General features: G+C 38.2%; 1 protein-coding gene across 4 annotated transcripts in view; it reads left to right on the forward strand.

Annotated features, from left to right (window-relative positions):
- Positions 1-19030, forward strand: part of GCNT1 (glucosaminyl (N-acetyl) transferase 1) — a 197354-nt gene that overhangs the window by 47907 nt on the left and 130417 nt on the right. For 3 of the 4 annotated variants that reach the window (XM_033858189.2, XM_019934646.3, XM_073806232.1), the window contains 2 exons: positions 7210-7346; positions 8404-13193. The exons of the other annotated variant lie outside the window; for it this stretch is intronic. In XM_033858189.2, the coding sequence (XP_033714080.1) occupies positions 7319-7346; positions 8404-9833 (1458 nt within the window). In that variant the 5' untranslated portion in view covers positions 7210-7318 and the 3' untranslated portion in view covers positions 9834-13193. Of the gene's footprint in view, positions 1-7209; positions 7347-8403; positions 13194-19030 lie in introns of those variants that run through there. 4 annotated transcript variants of the gene reach the window in all.

Here is a 19030-nt window from a genome sequence, read left to right on the forward strand (position 1 = left end):
GATTTACCCCTGTTTTCTTTTTAGTTTTAGCTCTTGTATTTAGATATTTTATCCATTTTGGGGGCATATGCTATTTTGTATATGCTGTGAGATAGGGACACACCCTCATTCTTTTGGATGCGGATATCCAGTTGTACCAACACCATTTACTTAAAACACTGTTCTTTCCTCATTGAATTTTCTTGGTACCCATATCAAAAATCAGTTGACTGTAAATGTAAGAGTTTATTTCTTGGATTCTATTCCATTGTTCTGTATGTCTTCTTGTACCAGTACCATACCATTTCTCCTACCATAGCATTTATAGTAAATTTTGGAATTGGGAAATGTGAGTCTTCCAACTATGGTCTTTTTCAAGACTGTTTTGTCTATCCTGCGTCCCCTGAATTTCCACATGAATTTTAGGATCAGCTTGTCAATTTTTGCTAAAAAAGGCAACTGAAGTTTGATAGGAAAATTATTGGTTAATTATTGGGTGTATTGCCATCTTTACAATATTGAGTCTTAAGTTATGAATGTAGAATGTCTTTCCATTGTCTTAAATTTTTTCAACGAAATGTTTTCAACAGTCTTATACTTCTTCTGTTGAATTGTTTCTTTCAGCTATTTTATTCTTTTGGATGTTATTATACATTGAATTACTTTCTTTTTATTTTTGGATTCTTTATTGCTAATATATGGAAATACAACTGCATTTTTGTATAATGATCTTGAATCTTGCAAACTTGTTAAATTCATTCTAATTTTTGTGTGTGTTTTTCTTAGGGTTTTCTATAAACAAGATTATGTCACTTACAAATAGAGATAGTGTTAATTCTTTCATTTTAAACTTGATGACTTTTATTTCTTTTTCTTCCCTAATTGCTTTTCCTAGATCCTCCAGTAAAATGTAATAAAAGTAACAAGAGTGGACATCCTTTTCTTGTTCCTGATCTTAGCGGGGGAGACTCTAGTCGTTTACCATTAAGATGTGCTGTTAGCTGTCCATTTTTCATAGATGGCTTATCAGGTTGAGGAAATTCCTTTTTATTCCTAGTTTATTTTACTGTTTCTATCATGAAATGGTGTTGATTCTGTCAAATGCTTTTTTCTGTGTCTATTCTGATTATGGAGTAATTGTCATTTATTCTATTAATAGGGTGTGTTACATTGACTTTTCCATGTTAAACCAATTTTACATTCCTGGATTAAAACCCATGTGGTCCTGGCATATAATCCTTTGTATGTTGCTGGATTTGGTTTGCTGGTATTGTGTTGAGAATTTTTGTGTCTCTAAGTGATATTGATCTATAGTTTTCTTGTGATGTCATCATCTGCTTTTGTTATCAGGGTATTCGATTACTGGCATCATAGAGTGAGTTGGGAAATGTTCACTCCTATTCCATTTTTTTAATAAAAGTTTTGGAAGGATTTTTATTTAATTCTTCTTTAAATGTAAAATTCACCAGTGAAGTCATCTGGGCCTGGGCTTTTTTTTGTGGGAGGGTTTTTGGTAATTGTCATTACAGCTCTGTTCAGATTTTCTATTTCCTCTTGAATCACTTTCTGTAGTTTGTGTTTCTCTGTTTAAGAATTTGGCCATTTATCCAGATTATCTAATTTTATTGGATGATGGCTTTTCATATTATTCCCTTATAATCCTTTCTATTTATGTAAGGTTGGTATGTAAGGTTGATATTTTAAAAATATAGGTGTTTATAGATATACATTCCTCTTGAACACTGCTTTTGCTGCATCCTGTAAGTTTTTTTGTTTTTGTTTTCATGTCATTTATATCAGTAGTTTCTGATTTGCCTAGTGATTTCTTCTTTGGCCCGTTGGTTATTTAGGAGTGTATAGTTTAATTTTCACATATTTGTGAATTTCTCAAATTTTCTTCTGTTGTTGACGTCTAATTTCATTCTTTTGTAGTGAAGGACATATGTTCCATCATTTCAATCTTTTTAAATTTAATAAGATTTGTTTGATAGTCTAGCATATGGCCCATCTTGGAGAATGTTCCATGTGTCCTTGAGGAGGATGTGTGTTTTGCTGTTCGGTGAAGCTGTTCTATAGATGTCTGTTAGGTCTAGTTGGTCTATAATGTTGGTCAAGTCTTCTGTTTCCTTGTTGACCTTCTCCTTTTTATTCGTTTTATAATTATAAAATGTTCTTCTTTGTCTAATAATTTTTGTCTTTAAGTCTGTTTCATCCGATTAGTATGATTACTCTAGCTCTTTTTTTTGTATTTATTTGTGTAGTATATCTGCTTACATTCTTTTACTTAAACCTAGTTGTGTCTCTCAATCTAAACCATGTCTCTTGTAGACATCATATAGTTGGATCATTTTTAGAAAAAAATCTATTTTGCCAATCTCTGCCTTTTGATTGGAGGTTTCAGTCCATTTATATTTATTATAATTACAGATAAGGTAGGATTTATGTTTGCTATTTTGTTATTTGTGTGTCTTATGTCTTTTTTGTTCCTCTCTTTCTCAATTGCTGTATTCTTATGTATTAGATATTTTCCTGTGTACTATTTTAATTCCCTTGATGTTTCCTTTACTGTATGCTTTTGAGCTTTTTTAAAGTGATTGCCCTTGGAATTACAAAGAAATGAACCTTCTTAACTTAAAACATTCTACTTTAGATTAATACCAACTTAATTTCAATAGCATTCAAAAACTTTGATATAGCTCTGTTCCCCTTTCTTCCTTTATACTATTATTACTATATAAATCACATCTTTATACATTATAATCCTATCAATACAGTGTTATAATTACTACTTTATGTAGTTATCTTTTAAATCAGATGGGAAAACTGTTCATAGAAAATTACATTTCCTGTGTATATACTTTTATAGATGCTTTTTATTTCTTCATGTGGATTTGAGTTACTGTCTAGTATCCTTTCTTTTCATTCTGAAGGACTCTATTTAGTATTTCTTTTGGACAGGTCTGCTAGTGATGAATTCTCTTAGTTTTCATTTATCCAGAAATGTCTTAATTTCTCATTGTTTTTGAAAAACTATTTTGCTGATTATAGAATTCTTGGTTGAATCTTTTTTATTTCTGTCCATTGAATATGTTATTCATTACCTTCTGGTCTCCATTGTTTCTGATTTGAAGCTTTCAATTTTGAGGACCCCTTGTATAATCACTTTTCTCTTGTTATTTTCAAGTTGTCTTTCAACAGTTTAAGAAGTATCTAGATGTGAATTTATTTGAGTTTATCATCCTTGGAAGTCACTGAGCTTCTTGAATGTACAGATTAATTTTTTTTCAATTTTAATAGATTATTTTTTAGAGCAGTTTTAAGTTTACAGAAAAATTACACAGAGAGTACAGAGTTCTCATAAACCTGCTCACATTGTTTTCCCTATTAGTGTCTTGCACAAGTGTGGTACATTTGTTACAAGTGATGAAACAATATTGATACATTATTAATTATAATTAAGAGGGGTCAGTCTTTGTGTTGTACAATTCTTTGGGTTTGGACAAATGCATAGTATCCTTTAACGACTGTAACAGTATCCTATAGAATAGTTTCATCACCCTAAAAATGCCCTGTTCTGTACCTATTCATCTGTTCCTTCTTTCCTTCAAATCCCTAGTAAATGCTGAACTTTTATTGTCCTTATAGTTTTGCCTTTTCCAGACTATCATATCTTTGGACTCATACAGTAGCCTTTGGACTCATACAGTAGCCTTTTCACATTTGCTTATGTCACTTTGCAGTATGCGTTTAAGCTTCCTCCATGTCTTTTAATAGATTGGTAGCTGATTTTTTGAAAAATCACTGAATAATATCCCATTTTATAGATGTACCATAAATTGTTTATTCATTCACCTATTGAAAGACATCTTGATTGCTTCCAGTTTTTGGCAATTATGAATAAAGCTGCTGTAAACATTCATATGCTTGTTTTTGTGTGTACATACATGTTCAGTTTGGGTAAATAGCTAAGAGTGTGATTACTGGGTTGAATGATTAGCCTATATTTAGCTTTGTAAGAAACTGCTAAAGTGTCTGCCAAAGTCATTGTCCCATTTTGCATACTTGGAGCTCATTGAGTCTCTTGGATATTCAGATTAATTTTTTAAAGTCAAATTTGGGAAGTTTCAGCCATTATTCAGATTTTTTCTAGAGATATCACCTTCGTGACTTCAGAACATACTATAAAGCTACAGCATTCAAAACAGTGTGGTACAGGCACAAAAACAGACACATAGATCAATGGAACAGAATAGAGAGCCTGGAAATAAACCTACACACTTATGGTTAATTAGTCTGTGACAAAGGAGGCAAGAATTTACAGTGGAGAAAAGAGTCTCTTCAATAAGTGTTGTTGGGAAAACTGGATAGCTATATGTAGAAGAACAAGATTAGAAGAACATTTCTTCACACCATATACAAAAACAAACTCAAAATAGATTAAAGACCTAAATATAAGACCTGAAACCATAAAACTCCTAGAAGAGAACATGGGCAGAATGCTCTTTGACATAAATTATAGCAACAGTTTTTGGGAACTGTCTCCTAAGGCAAAAGAAATAAAAGCAAAAATAAACAATGGGACCTAATTTTAAACTTAAAAGCTCTTTGCACAGCAAAGGAAACCACTGGACAAGACAAAAAGACAACCTACTGAATGGGAGAAAATATTTGCAGATGATATGACTAATAAGGGGCTATTATCTAAAATATGTAAACAGCTCATACAAGTCAATATAAAAACAAACAACCCAATCAAAAAATGGGCACAAGACATGATTAGACATTTTTCCAAAGTAGATATACAGATGGCCAACAGCCATATGAAAAAAATGCTTGTCTCTAATCATCAGGGAAATGCAAATCAAAACCACAATGAGATATCACCTCACACCTGTCAGATGGCTGTCATCAAAAGTCTACAAATAACAAATGTTGATGAGGATGTGGAGAAAAGGGAACCCTAGTACACTATTGGTGGGAATGTAAATTGGTGCAGCCACTATGGAAAACAGTATGGAGGTTCCTCAAAAAACTAAAAATAGAACTACCATATGATTCAGCAGTTCTGCTGGATATAAGAAGAAAATGAAAACGCTAATTTGAAAAGATGCATGTACCCCAGTGTTCATAGTAATGTTATTTACAATAGCCAAGATATGGACACAAACTAAATTGCCCGTCACTGGAATATTACTCAGCCGTAAAAAATGAAATCCTGCCATTTGCAACAGTGTGGATGGACCTAGAGAGTACTATGCTTAATGAAATAAGTCATACAGAGAAAGACAATACTCTGTTATTAGTTATATGTGGAATCTAAAAAATAAAACAAATGAATATATATAACAAGCCTCACAGATACAGAGAACAAACTAGTGATTACCAGTTGGGAGAGGGCAGGGGAGGAGGAGCAAAATAGGTGTATGGGATTAAGAGACACAAACTATTATATATAAAATAAGCAACAAAGATATATTATACAGCACAGGGAAATAAAGCCATTATTTGGCAATTACTTTAAATGGAGTATAATATATAAAGTATTGAATCACTATGTTGTACACCTGAAACTAATATCGTACGTCAACTGTACTTCAGTAAACAAAACAAAGTCAAATTTGGGAAGTTTTCAGCCATTATTCAATTTTTTTCTTCACCCCCTCCCCCATACTTGTGACTGCCCCCTCTTTCACCCTTCTCTCCCACCCTTTCCTCCACTTTCTTTCTGACACTCCTGTTACGCATTTGTTGATGTGCTTAATGGTTTCTCACAGGTCTCTGAGCCTCTGTCATCTTTCTTAATTCTCTTTTCCTTTTGTACCTCAGACTGGATACTCTCTCTTGACCTTTCCTCAGTTCCATTGATTCCTTCTACTGTCAGTGCATACCTGCTGTTGAGCCCCTCTAGTCAGTTTTTCAATTCAGTTATTGTACTTTTAATACAATCAATTCTGTTGGTTCTTTTTTATAATTTCTGTTTCTTTATTGAAATTCTCAATTTGGTTAAATATCTTTCTCATGGTTTGATTTAGTTCTTTAGTTCTTTGAACATACTTATAATAACTGACTGAAAGTCTTTGTGTAGTTAAGTCCAGTGCTTGGGTTTCCTCCGGGACAGTTTTTTTTTTTTTTTTTTTTTTTTTTGAGGTACGTGGGCCTCTCACCGTTGTGGCCTCTCCCGTTGCGGAGCACAGGCTCCGGGCGCGCAGGCTCAGCAGCCATGGCTCACGGGCCCAGCCGCTCCGTGGCATGTGGGATCTTCCCGGACCGGGGCACGAACCCGTGTCCCCTGCATTGGCAGGCGGACTCTCAACCACTGCGCCACCAGGGAAGCCCCCGGGACAGTTTTTATTGAAGCCCTTTTTTCTGTGTATGGGCCAGACTTGTGTTTCTCTACGTGCCCTGTAATTTTTTGTTGTTGTTGAAAGTGGACATTTTATAATGCATCAACTTTAGAAATCAGACCTCTGCTCCTGCCCAGCCCAGGGTTTATTGTTGTTATGGACCTTCTTGGGTTAATTTTGTTAATCTGTGTTCTTTATTGCATGAGGCAACTTAAGTCTCTGTTAGCTTTATTAGTTAGCTTAGAAGCTGACTAATAATGATTAGTCAGAGATTTTCTTAAATGCCTTAAGCAGAGATTGCTTAAGGGTATAACTTTGTTTAGGGATCTGATGTGTTAATAGTTCAGATGTATAAGTATTTTAGCAGAATCTTCCAATGTTTGCTTTCCAGTAGAGGTTTGGAGTGGGGTGGTAGACAACATAGTTGGAGGAAGATGAGATAAGCAGCTAATTCAATTGCAGGATTGTCTTTAATGGGCCAGTGAGCATTGGGAATCCTCACAGCCACATAGGATATGTTGGATTTTCCAGTCATATAGGACCATTAAGCTGTTCCTTGGCACACATGTTGGGAAATGCTCCTAGAGTTTTCTCTGAAAAAGTTCAACCTAAATTGTGGGATGTCGTCAAACCTTTAGCAGTCCACAAACATAGCCTAAAAAAAAAAAAAAAAAAAAAAAACTGGAGAGAAGGTTTTAAAAGAGAAATCAACGAGCCATCATTCTGAAGAAAAAAATGGATATGACCAGCCATCATGTTGAAGAAAAAAGTGAATATGTCGAATTAGTTTACCAGTATGCTTTCTCAGTGTGTGTGTATACTTACGTGGGCATATATATCCCTTCACAAATTTTTCTTTTTGTTTCACGTGTTTTGTTTAAAAAAGACTCATGGGACATAACAGCATTGCTGGATGCCTGGTACATTTAAGAAACCTGACTGCATAAGAAGCACTCTACATGGGCAGAGGATGTTACCTGGAATCAGAGCACTAAATGATCCCGACTTTTCTTGATTTAAATGGTAAAAAGTCTAACTACTTTTTGTAACATTACTCTGTACAAATGATGGTCAGTTATTTATTTTTATTTGTATTATTGATATTCACAATTTGTTTCCTAATTAAATATTTAAAAGTTCTAGTGCTAACTCTGGTGTTAAAACCTTTTCAGATCTCTATAAATCTGGTTTTGAGACAATTGATAGTTTTGCCTTTCTTTGTTAGAACCAATTGCCGAGTAATAAAATTGACTTTTGAAAACAAAACAATATCTGTATATTTGTAAACATTTTACATAATAAAAGTGGGTTTTTTTGAATATAGACAAAGGGTCTTTCATAAGTTACAATTTGCATACAAGTGTTGTTTTTCAGCTAGGCTGTTTCTCTATTTTGGATTATGTATGTCTTCTCTTCCTGTGGTGCCTGGTATGGAACTGAACAAAGTGAGGTCAACCCAAAACAGTTCCAAATCTGACCTGGTTTCACCTGAGCCTTTCTGTTCCAGTTTGAAAATCCAGTTGACCCGCTTTTCCTTCAAAGATTCTTAGAAGCCACAGCCATTTCTGAATGTCTCCTTCAGTGTACTCCCACTCCTAAGCTGGTAAAGAGCAGAGTGGATCTGATCTCTTCAAATACTTGGGGCTGCTGACACCAACTGATGGACATTAATGGATGTGTCAGGAGGAACCCAGATTAGGAATGATTTCAAGGCAAGGGGTGCTAATTAGCACTGGCACAGGATCAAAAACTCACCAACTATGGAGAATTCAATAACTATAGCCTAGGTCTTCAACTGTGTTTTGCACCTCAATATACCTGAGAGGTAAAATGTTGATTGTAGGATATTCTAGCATATCCTTGTACTCAGCTTTTTTAAAAAGACAATCTGGCATTGATGCCGGAGATGATGGGTATCCTATAACACTACTTCCTTTCCTCTGATTGACCCACTTTGTTTTTGTCTTAAACATCTGACCTCGTAGCAAAGAGAACAGTTTTTGAACCTGAGAAGATGTCATGAAACACTGTATTTTTTAAATATATATATATGTATGTATCCTTTCTATTTTTCTTTTAGTGCTGCCCTCCATTTCAAGATGCCTTTGCACTTCTGATAAATGCAAACTGACAAATCTCCAGGCCACCACAGAGGGGAAATCATTACAGCTTGAAGCCTGGAAGACTGTCCTTAATAAAGCCAAGTCCCCAATTGTTGTTGAAATGCTGAGGAAGCTGCGGAGGAGGAAACTTTTTTCTTATCCCACTAAATACTACTTCTTCCTTCTTGTTTTTTCCCTGGTCACCTTCTCTGTTTTAAGAATTCATCAAAAGCCTGAATTTGTAAACGTTGGACATTTGGAGCTGCTTGAAGAGAATCCTAGTAGTAATATTAATTGTACCAAAGTTCTACAGGGTGATGTAGATGAAATCCAAAAGGTAAAGCTTGAGATTCTAACAGTGAAATTTAGAAATCGCCCTCGATGGACAAACTATGACTACATAAACATGACCAGTGATTGTGCTTCTTTCATCAAGAAGCGCAAATATATTGTAGAACCCCTTAGTAAGGAAGAGGCAGAGTTTCCAATAGCATATTCTGTAGTGGTTCATCACAAAATTGAAATGCTTGACAGGCTCCTGAGGGCCATTTATATGCCTCAGAATTTCTATTGCATTCACGTGGATACAAAATCAGAGGAATCCTTTTTGGCCGCGGTGATTGGCATTGCATCCTGTTTCAGTAATGTCTTTGTGGCCAGTCAGCTGGAGAGCGTTGTGTATGCATCTTGGAGCCGGGTCCAGGCTGACCTCAACTGCATGCAGGACCTCTACCGAATGAACGCAGACTGGAAGTACTTGATAAATCTCTGCGGTATGGATTTTCCTATTAAAACCAACCTGGAAATTGTCAGGAAGCTCAAGTCGTTAATGGGCGAGAATAACCTAGAAACGGAGAGAATGCCATCCAATAAAAAAGAAAGGTGGAAAAAGCATTATGCAGTCGTGAATGGAAAGTTGACAAACATGGGGACCGACAAAATACATCCTCCTCTTGAAACACCTCTGTTTTCAGGCAGTGCCTATTTTGTGGTCAGTAGGAGGTATGTGGAGTATGTGCTCGAGAATGAAAAAATACAAAAGTTTATGGAGTGGGCAAAAGACACATACAGCCCGGACGAGTATCTCTGGGCCACTATTCAGAGGATCCCCGAAGTCCCAGGGTCACTGTCCTTAAGCCATAAGTACGATATGTCCGACATGCAAGCAATTGCCAGGTTTGTCAAGTGGCAGTACTTTGAAGGTGACATTTCCAAGGGCGCCCCCTACCCGCCGTGCAGCGGCGTCCACGTGCGCTCCGTGTGCGTTTTCGGAGCGGGTGACTTGAACTGGATGCTGCGTGTGCACCACTTGTTCGCCAACAAGTTCGACACGGACATCGACCTCTTTGCCATCCAGTGTTTGGATGAGCATCTGAGGCATAAGGCCCTGGAGACATTAAAACACTGACCCTTGGAGGCAGTTTTAGAAATAATCAGGAGGCATGAGATGTACCCCATTTGATTCTTCCACCTATAACTCTTCAAGCCAGAGAAGCTCTATGGTTTCTGCAGAGCAGGTCGGTTAGAGAGGTTGTAGCCTTCGGGCTTGACTTAGAGTTAGTGAGAGTGTAGGGCAGGTTGCAGGGCGTTGTGCGGGGGAGTGGGCCGGGTGGCTGGGGAAGAGGTTGAACGAAGTTATCCTGTTAAAAGAACTCAGGGACTGAACAAAACCCGAAGGTTTGACCTGTGCCAAAATTACTTGGAGAGCTTTAAATATGATGGTTTTTCCTGATTTGAATAGATTTATAGCAACAGCCAACAATCAGGATGTAATTTATCTTGTAGACCACATTTGTTGAAAGAGAAATTTGACTTTATTCTAAATGATCTTTGTAAATGATTGACTTTCTGCTGTAACATTGCATTGTGTTGTGTATCTCTATATGCCATCTCAGGGAACTTGCAAAAACGGGCTTGACTGAATGTGAATATTTCCCATGTATGCTTTTAACAATGTACATATGTTTTTAACCCCCCCCCCCCCCCCCGCCAAAAAAAAGACCTTATAGTTGATTCTATGAATCATCTTAGGCTATTTACAAAGTTAAGGTATCTTTGATTATTATAGTGTCTACAGAGTAATACTCAATTTTTTTTCAAATATGTCTTGCTTCTCCTCCTCCAGTCTCCCTAGACCCTGCTATCAAGCTGTACATAAACTTGTTTTCATAGTGCCCCATATTCCTAGTGTCCCATATTACAGCCTCAGTTCTCCTTTGTGATCCGATTGGCAGTCATTGGTGTGGAGAACTAAGACAGAAAGGGTGAAGTGTAAGTATGGCAGAGGGGAGGAGGAGTCATATGTAGACAATCTCTGAGGCCTATGATGCAGCAGTCGGTACTATCCCCAGAAATTAATCCTGTTGCTCTTTGGGTCTGCTTGTGTCCATCCTCCAGGCTCTTGCATCCGACTGTCACCTCTGTCGCCTTTTGAAAGGAACTGGCTTCCCGTCGTCTTGCTTCTTCATGTTACCTGCCCATTCATTATTCGTTAGCTCTTGCATTTTAAGTTCCCTTCTCTCTCGGAACCTATGAGGAGGGGAAAGGTGTGCTGTTGTACCACCTGGCATGCTTGAAGGCCTGGGTATCCTAAAGGGAACATTAGGTTTGGGGCGGATTGTCTCAGTATTGATATTATTCTCAGCATATGGTTTTTACTCTATTTTTCACTAAAAGACAGATTTGCGGTTGCTATTGTGCTGTCTCAAATCTCAAAGTAAATGAAGATTAAAAAAAAAACCAACTTGCTCTTTTGCTAAGCTGATACCATTCAGCCGTCGATCTAATAGGAAATGAGAAGCTTTATCATTTAGCTGAGACTTCAAACAAGAATCAAATCCATGCACTTTAAAACTTAGACAACTTAAATAGTATATGGGAAATACATAATATCAGACAGTTTTCAGGCGTTCAACTGATAAAACATTTTATTCCTCAGAGTTAGGAAACGTTTTTATTTTATACAGTGGTTTGTTATACTGACTCTCCTGAATGAAAGTTTCACACTTTTGGAAACTTAATCATTTGTAAATGTGCATGTCAGTGGATTTGCATGATTTGACAGGGCAGCCAATGTTGAATCAAGAAAAACATACCCACTTTGAAAATTCAAGAGGTGATGTCGGTGAGGACATTATATGCATGGCGTTCTGTCTCTGTTGGCTTCTAAACCAATTTGTTCTTTGAACGCACGTCACATGTCCCTCCCATGCTCTCTTTTAGAAGAAAGATTTTACCTGTAATTCGGGCCGTTTTTTTTTTTTACTCTAAAACCAGTGATTTTCAGTGACATACTTTGTGTCTGTGTCTTGTGTTTCTTTAACTTCATTCATTGTATCTTGAATACTATAGACATTTGTCATTTTTTTATTTTGAATATTTGCAAATTTACAGGAAAGTTAAAAGTAATAGTACAGTGAACATTATAGAACTTTCAGCTGGAGTCACTGGTTGTTAGCATCATGCTCATTTGCTCAGTTTTATGGATTTTTGAATTTGGCAAAATTGAAAATTAAAAAAAAATCACAAATATCGCAGTGCTCTTACTGTAGCGTGACTGAATCTTATTGACATTTAAATTGGCAGCTTTGAGGGTTTTTTTTTCTCCACCATATATGTAAAAATATGACTTTAGAATCCATTTCCACAAGTCCCACACTAAAACTGTGGACCCACCATCTTTTTTTTTTTTTTTTTTTTTTTTTTGCGGTACGCGGGCCTCTCACTGTTGTGGCCTCTCCCGTTGCGGAGCACAGGCTCCGGACGCGCAGGCTCAGCGGCCATGGCTCACGGGCCCAGCCGCTCCGCGGCATGTGGGATCTTCCCGGACCGGGGCACGAACCCATGTCCCCTGCATCGGCAGGCGGACTCTCAAGCACTGTGCCACTAGGGAAGCCCCCCACCATCTTCTATATAGCTGTGGTATGTCATCTCTCTAGAGTGGCTCTTGCTGAAATGTGTCTGACTATTACCCTATTGCTAATAGCTTTACAGGGATTATATAGCCATTAGGACTCAATTTTATACTATCCAACCTAACTTAAAACAAATGAAATTCATGGTAGTGGAACAAGGAATTGGAAGAATCAAGAAGATGGTTTCAAAAGGAAACCCTTACTACATTCAGGAGGAGCAAAAATGTTGTAAGTTCTTTGGGAAAGATAAATTATTTAAATTGCTTCCTGTATGTCAGTTATTAAATACTACTTTCTTTTTACTGTCATTTAAGGTCTTTTATAGGGAATTATTAGAAATTGTATTCCCAAATAAATCCTTAAATATACATAAACTGCAATTTTTTAATGGAAGCATTCTAGTTAATGAAGTACTGATCAAGATTCACATATTACTTAATAAGGACAAGAGTTAACAAAAATGGTTCTTTCTTTATAGGCAATTACCTAGGCTCTTCCCAGACCATGGTAAACAGCCTTGAAAATGTGAAACACTATTGTCTCTAAACATGTATTTGTGTCATTCATCAAGCACAATTCACTTAAAGAACAGAAGTGGATTTTCTTTTGCAGTCATTTGGGGGAGGAGGAAGCCATGTTTTACTTCATTTCATCTGTAGAGTCAGTTGACCTGGACTTTTTCGTTGGTTTAGAAAAATAAAAATCATTTCTCATTATGGTGAACATGAATAAGTAAATGCAACACTTTCATGGCAAGTGTGGTTACCTTAAGGTTTACTCTTTTGAATACGGGCATGACTGGATGCGTTTGGAACTAGTCATATGACCATTAAAATCAGCTATTCAGAAACCAATGCCTTGTCTCCACAAGTTATTTTGTTAGCTACCAGCACCCCAATATTAAATTTAGTATTTGGATTTGATAGTTTGTAACCAACAGGTGTTTTGTGTGAGTAGTGATTCAAAACATAAAGCTTAATTCTTTAGGCAGAAATGTCTGAGAGAGAGGGTTTGGCAATGGCAGAAAGTGTAACACGGGTTATGCAAAAAGAGCTAGACCGGGACTTTAGAAGAATGCAATTTAATAGCTAGTTAGTATTGCTTTCTGGGCATTACTGGCTTCAGCTTATGTCTGCAGAAGAGCAATGGCCACAAATACAGGATCCATGACTTGTGGTATGAATGTGGAGGGCACACCTGAGGGAAAGGGGAAGCTCCCTCCCCAGAGCATTGAGTGTCTGCTCCAGCTGTCTCCTCAGCTGGTCTAGTAAACCCCTCTGCATGTTCTGTAGCTGCATTTTCGATGAAACAGACTCTACAAAGTGGCAAAATTGATTAACCTCAGGTCTTTCTCAAAAGCTTGAGAGCTTTATGTATCCTTTATAACCCTCCTTGTCAAGGATTTAATTTTTAATATGTGCTTAAAGTTTTCAGGGCTTGTCATCAGAATATTGATTTACTATTTTTCAGTGTAATAAAACCCGAACTAGAACTGAGTTGTAACTATTGGGAAAGAAAAGACTTTTCATTAGTGCAGGTGATGGGATTGTCCAAGTTGAAAGCCCAGGAATCTTGTCTTGAAATTAATAAGACTTTAGCAAATACTGCCACTCATCCAAAAATTAGTTTTCCATATTCAAACAAAAAAATTGTTTTAAGATATAATGAGGATAGGTTACCTTTCATCATGGCAATAAGCTCTGTAAAAGGTGTAGACAAACTTAAGATATGTGTGGGACCTGTATGAATAAAATACTTCTAGAGGTTCAAAACAAAACATTGTGCTCCTATCTGATAAATATTTTAAATATCTCCCTTCTTCCCAGATCAATCCATCAGTCAAATATAAGCCCAGTCATAATCTCAAAGGGTCGATAAAATTATTCGAAATTTCATCTGAAAGAAAAAGTGTGCAAGAATAGCGAAGAATGCTTTGCAAGAGGTTAATGAAGTCATATAATACTACATACGAAGCCATATATATATAAATTTTTTTTTTTTGCGGTACGCGGGCCTCTCACTGTTGTGGCCTCTCCCGTTGCGGAGCACAGGCTCCAGACACGCAGCCTCAGCGGCCATGGCTCACAGGCCCAGCTGCTCCGCGGCATGTGGGATCCTCCTGGATCTGGGAACGAACCCGTGTCCCCTGCATTGGCAGGCGGACTCTCAACCACTGCGCCACCAGGGAAGCCCATGAAGCCATACTTTAAAGGTAAAAAATGTTAAGAGTACTGTAAGTTTATATTTGAACTCTCAGAGTGATAACAGTAATAGCCCAGAAATAGATGCTAGTATATATAAAACATTGCGAAGCAACTATCAGAACATAGTGAGGAAGGGGGTTGGTAAAAGTTCCAATAAGTACCTGTTTGGAGAACATTAAATTATCGCTTTGTAATGTGCAGCAAAATCCAAATGGACTAAGAATGAAAATAAACTGAAAGAACATGTCAGTGACTATCTTTGCATGGGATGGAATTTTCTAAATAAAAGCAATGGGAGGATTCATTAAGGAACAGATAATAGATTTAACTAAAAGTGTGTATTTCCTGAATATGAGAAAGCAAAAGGCAATCAGAATTGGAAAATTTGCCAACAGATTTTGAAAGAGGGAAAAAAGGAAGTTATTTTTTTAAAAACAGCTTTTTGAGATATAATTCATATACCATACAATTCACCCATCTAAAATGTACAATTCAGTGGTTTTTAGTATAACATCACAGTCAGTTTTAGAAGATTTCCATCACTCCCAAAAGAAACTCTGTACTCTCTAGTGGTTACTCTCTATTACCTCTCAACCCCCTTATACTAATATATTTTTTAAAAGCATTAAGATGCCGAGAGTAAAATGAACAAAAGATGTAATAATTCACAGAAAGTGAAATAAGGAGAATACAAATGGCTAATATGAAAAATTGAATTCAATAAAAAGAATCCAAATTAAAATTTTTACACACCAAATTAGGGTGTTTTATTTATTTACTTTTTATTTTTATTTTTTTAAAACGTGACTGTTGAGGAATGCGTGCTCATACTGCAGGGAGGAGTGTTAAAACCTATCGGGTAGAGTCTTTAAAAACACTCAAATTCTTTGATCAATAATCCACTTCTTGGAAAATATCCTAGGGTAATAACCAGAGATTTGAATCCACATTTAAACCCGGTGTTTGTCAGCTTATTTGTGGTGAAATGTAAAAATACATAAATCTCCAGTAATAGAGGAATAACTATGTACTTTAAAAAATATATGATGGGGTATTACAGAATATTCCTGTAGTATGCCTAATGCCATGGAAAATCGCTGTAGGTTAAATGAAGTAAACAGACTGGAACAGAATATATAATGTGCTCTCAATTATGTTTAAAAAAATGCTACTGAACAGAAAGGAGCATTCAGAATTTCCCTGAAATATCACATCTTGGTATTTTGAGAACTGTTCCTTCCAGCTCTATAACATTGCTGCTTGCAGGCTTCCCTGGTGGCGCAGTGGTTGGGAGTCCGCCTGCCGATGCAGCGGACACGGGTTCGTGCCCTGGTCTGGGAGGATCCCACATGCCGCAGAGCGGCTGGGCCCGTGAGCCGTGGCCGCTGAGACTGCGCATCCGGAGCCTGTGCTCCGCAACGGGAGAGGCCACAACGGTGAGAGGCCCGCGTACCGCAAAAAAAAAAAAAAAAAAAAAAAATGCTGCTTGCCAAATATTTATTTGGAGCGTTTTCCACATATGGTTTGCCTTAGGGAGTATTACTGAGACTCCTTACCCCTAGTCTTCACTTGGTGGGTTGTAGCGGGAAGGAGCCCTGCTTTCCTGGAGCACTCCTCTTTTACCCACAGAAATGTTTTTAGATTTAAGCTTTGGTGCTTTGCAGTGTGTCCCGAGGCCTTATACTCTGGGTAACCCTCTAAGATACTCTAGTTGTATACCGTGGCTGGAGAGAACTTTTTGCAGCACTAGCCAGAAGAATCACTGAACCAATCCTAAAGGTCACTGTCAACCCGGCTTCAAGATCCTAGGGTGCTCAGATCGACAGCTGTTTGGCTTGTAGCTCCTTAGAATCTACAGATGGAACTTCATTTTCTGATCCCAGATAAGTGTTAATTGCTAACTAGGTGAGGATGGTCTGGTTCTTTCAGCTGCGTGCCAGTACAAAACAGATGTTCTTCAGCAAGAGGACAGGAAGCTATTCAGATGGGTGGCGCGGAGTCACTTGGATGAGCAATCCTGGTGCAGGAGGACGATCTTGTTTAACTCAAGAGTTTTATGCATTCCATGGGAAGGCTTCACTACCTTCAAGATGAGCTAAGAAACAGAAACCGATGCTTTCTTTTTAAAAAATATTTATCTATTTATTTATTTGGTTGCGCCAGGTCTTAGTTGAGGCATGTGACCTCTTAGTTGTGGCACGCATGTGGGATCTAGTTCCCTGACCAGAGATTGAACCCAGGCACCCCCCTGCATTGGACTGCGGAGTCTTAACCACTGCGCCACCAGGGAAGTTGTGAAACCAATGTTCTTTCAAAAATAAATTAAAAAAATATTTTTTGTTTTGGAAAGGATTTACTTCTATAGAGCTAATCATTAGCTTAAACATGACTTACAGGATATTTATAATTTACTTTCTTTGTCAGACTTATTAGTAAACTATTCCTGGCCCAATCAGAGTTCCTTCGTTTAACTTCATTCAAAGGAGACATGTTTTCTCTCCGGGAAGCTTTCCCTACCTCTCTTTCCAAAGAAAAATGCCCCTCCAAATATGTTCCTTAAAGCTCATTGAGGGAATAATGACAACAGCTAATATTTGTTGAGTGTTTCCTTTCTGCATGTTCTAAGCACTTTGCACTTATCACCTCTCACTTCACAACAACCTTAGGAGCACAGGCTACTATTGGCCCAATTTACAAAGGGGGCAAAGAAGTACATGAATCTGTAACAAATGGCACATATTAAATAAAAGACAAGTTTTCTTCTCATCTGTTCACCTCCTTTCTACCATTTCAACCATCCCGTCTCTTTCCCCAGACCCTGCTCTGCTCTGAGTGTAGCACTTTTTTAAAAATAAGCAAATGTATTGAGAAATAAAAAGGGTGGAAACAAAAAGAACGAACCCTTGCGTCTTGCTGAAATCTTCCCCATAAGAGTGTGTGGAGGGAGAGGAGATAAAAACCTGGAAGTGTGGTGAACATCAATTTGATGAGGGCCACTGAAAAGGAGAGATGGCCAGAAACCCTTAGCCATAATAGTCTTAAATGCAGGAGAGAGGAGTCTGGAAGCCACAAAGGGGAATAGTTTCAACATCAGTCTTAAAATACTTGAAAGCATAGGAGGTTTGACAGGGAAATGTTTGGTCATAAAATATATGACAAGTGCCAACCTCCGATTTCCAGGGACAAGTCTCCCTTTGAGTACTACTTTCCTGTAGTCAAGCATTGTTTCTCTAACTAATGTAATAAATATACTTTCACACATACAAAGGGCGGCCCTGGAAATGTGAGGTAATTTTTCTTTGGCTGAGCCCTATTTGCTTGCTTTTTGTGTTGCTGAGGGAATTATGCAAATGGATGGGTTTTGCTAAGGAATGTGAGGGGAGGAGATACCAGCTGGAAAGACCAGAAAGGACTGTTTGGGGCAGGGCGGTGGGTGGGCCTGCAGTCTATGGAGGAGAATTTGAGGGCAAGGGGAGATTGCGAAGGGAGTCTTAACCTTCTTCTTGATGTCAGGTGACCCACCATCCTGATCTGCCCAGCCCCGAGGAGGAGGTTCCTGGGACGCTGGACCTCGAGTGCCAACGCCAGGAGGAGTTGGTCTCCCTTCCTTTGTCTTTCCCCCCAGATCTTCAGGAAAATCTACGTCAGTGCTTTTGACAGTGGATTTTATGCTTTCTGGCCACTAGCAATTCAGAAATTGACCTGTAGGCAAGCACAAGAAAGAACAGGGGGCCCACAAGTAGGCCCAGCCACATACAGGCGGAGTTCCTCACTAAGGAGAGAATGATAAGCAAGGCTTGGAGAAGGTATCCACTTATGGAACCTGAAAAGCCTCACCCAGACTGCTTCCAGGCCTTCCCACTTCTGAGGGGCTCTTTGTAGGCAGGGCTTGTGGATGGCTAGAAATCAGAATAAGGCAGACAAAGCTGATTTGGTACATGAGCTGTCTGGTACGTCAGCTCATGTACCAAATCACACCCACCTAACTCTGCAGGTTCTACTTTGGAAAACCCTTCCATGTCCTACCCGGTTACTCTAGTGTTCATGCTGGAGTGTCCTCTCTCCACACAGCCAGTCCCTAAGGTCTCTCTTCTTAACGGTGCTTCTACTCATACCCTCCTCTCTTGTCATCAAGCCCTGTTTAGTCCCTCCTCTCTCACTTGGAACATTGCCACTTGCCAAGCCACAGGCTGGCTTCCTGAAAATGTCACCAGAACAATCTGGTGGTAGGAGCAGAGTCTACTGCTGACGGCAGCGATGGAGAGCTCCATCTCCGGGCTCCTGATAGCATCTCAGAGGGAGGAGGGTCAAGTCGGGCTATTGCTGAGGTTTTCAATTCTGCTTGAGTTGGGTGTGATAGTGTGGGATCTTGGATAATGACAGTATAAAATGGTGTAGGATTGGAGGAAACAGCAAAGGTGAGGATTTTGAGGCCAAGGGTTCAAACAGTCCTGGGGTATAAACTGACATTTGATGCTTTTTATTTA

The sequence above is a fragment of the Tursiops truncatus genome, chromosome 6 (genome assembly GCF_011762595.2).
Source record: "Tursiops truncatus isolate mTurTru1 chromosome 6, mTurTru1.mat.Y, whole genome shotgun sequence".
NCBI classification, from domain to species: Eukaryota; Metazoa; Chordata; class Mammalia; order Artiodactyla; family Delphinidae; genus Tursiops; species Tursiops truncatus.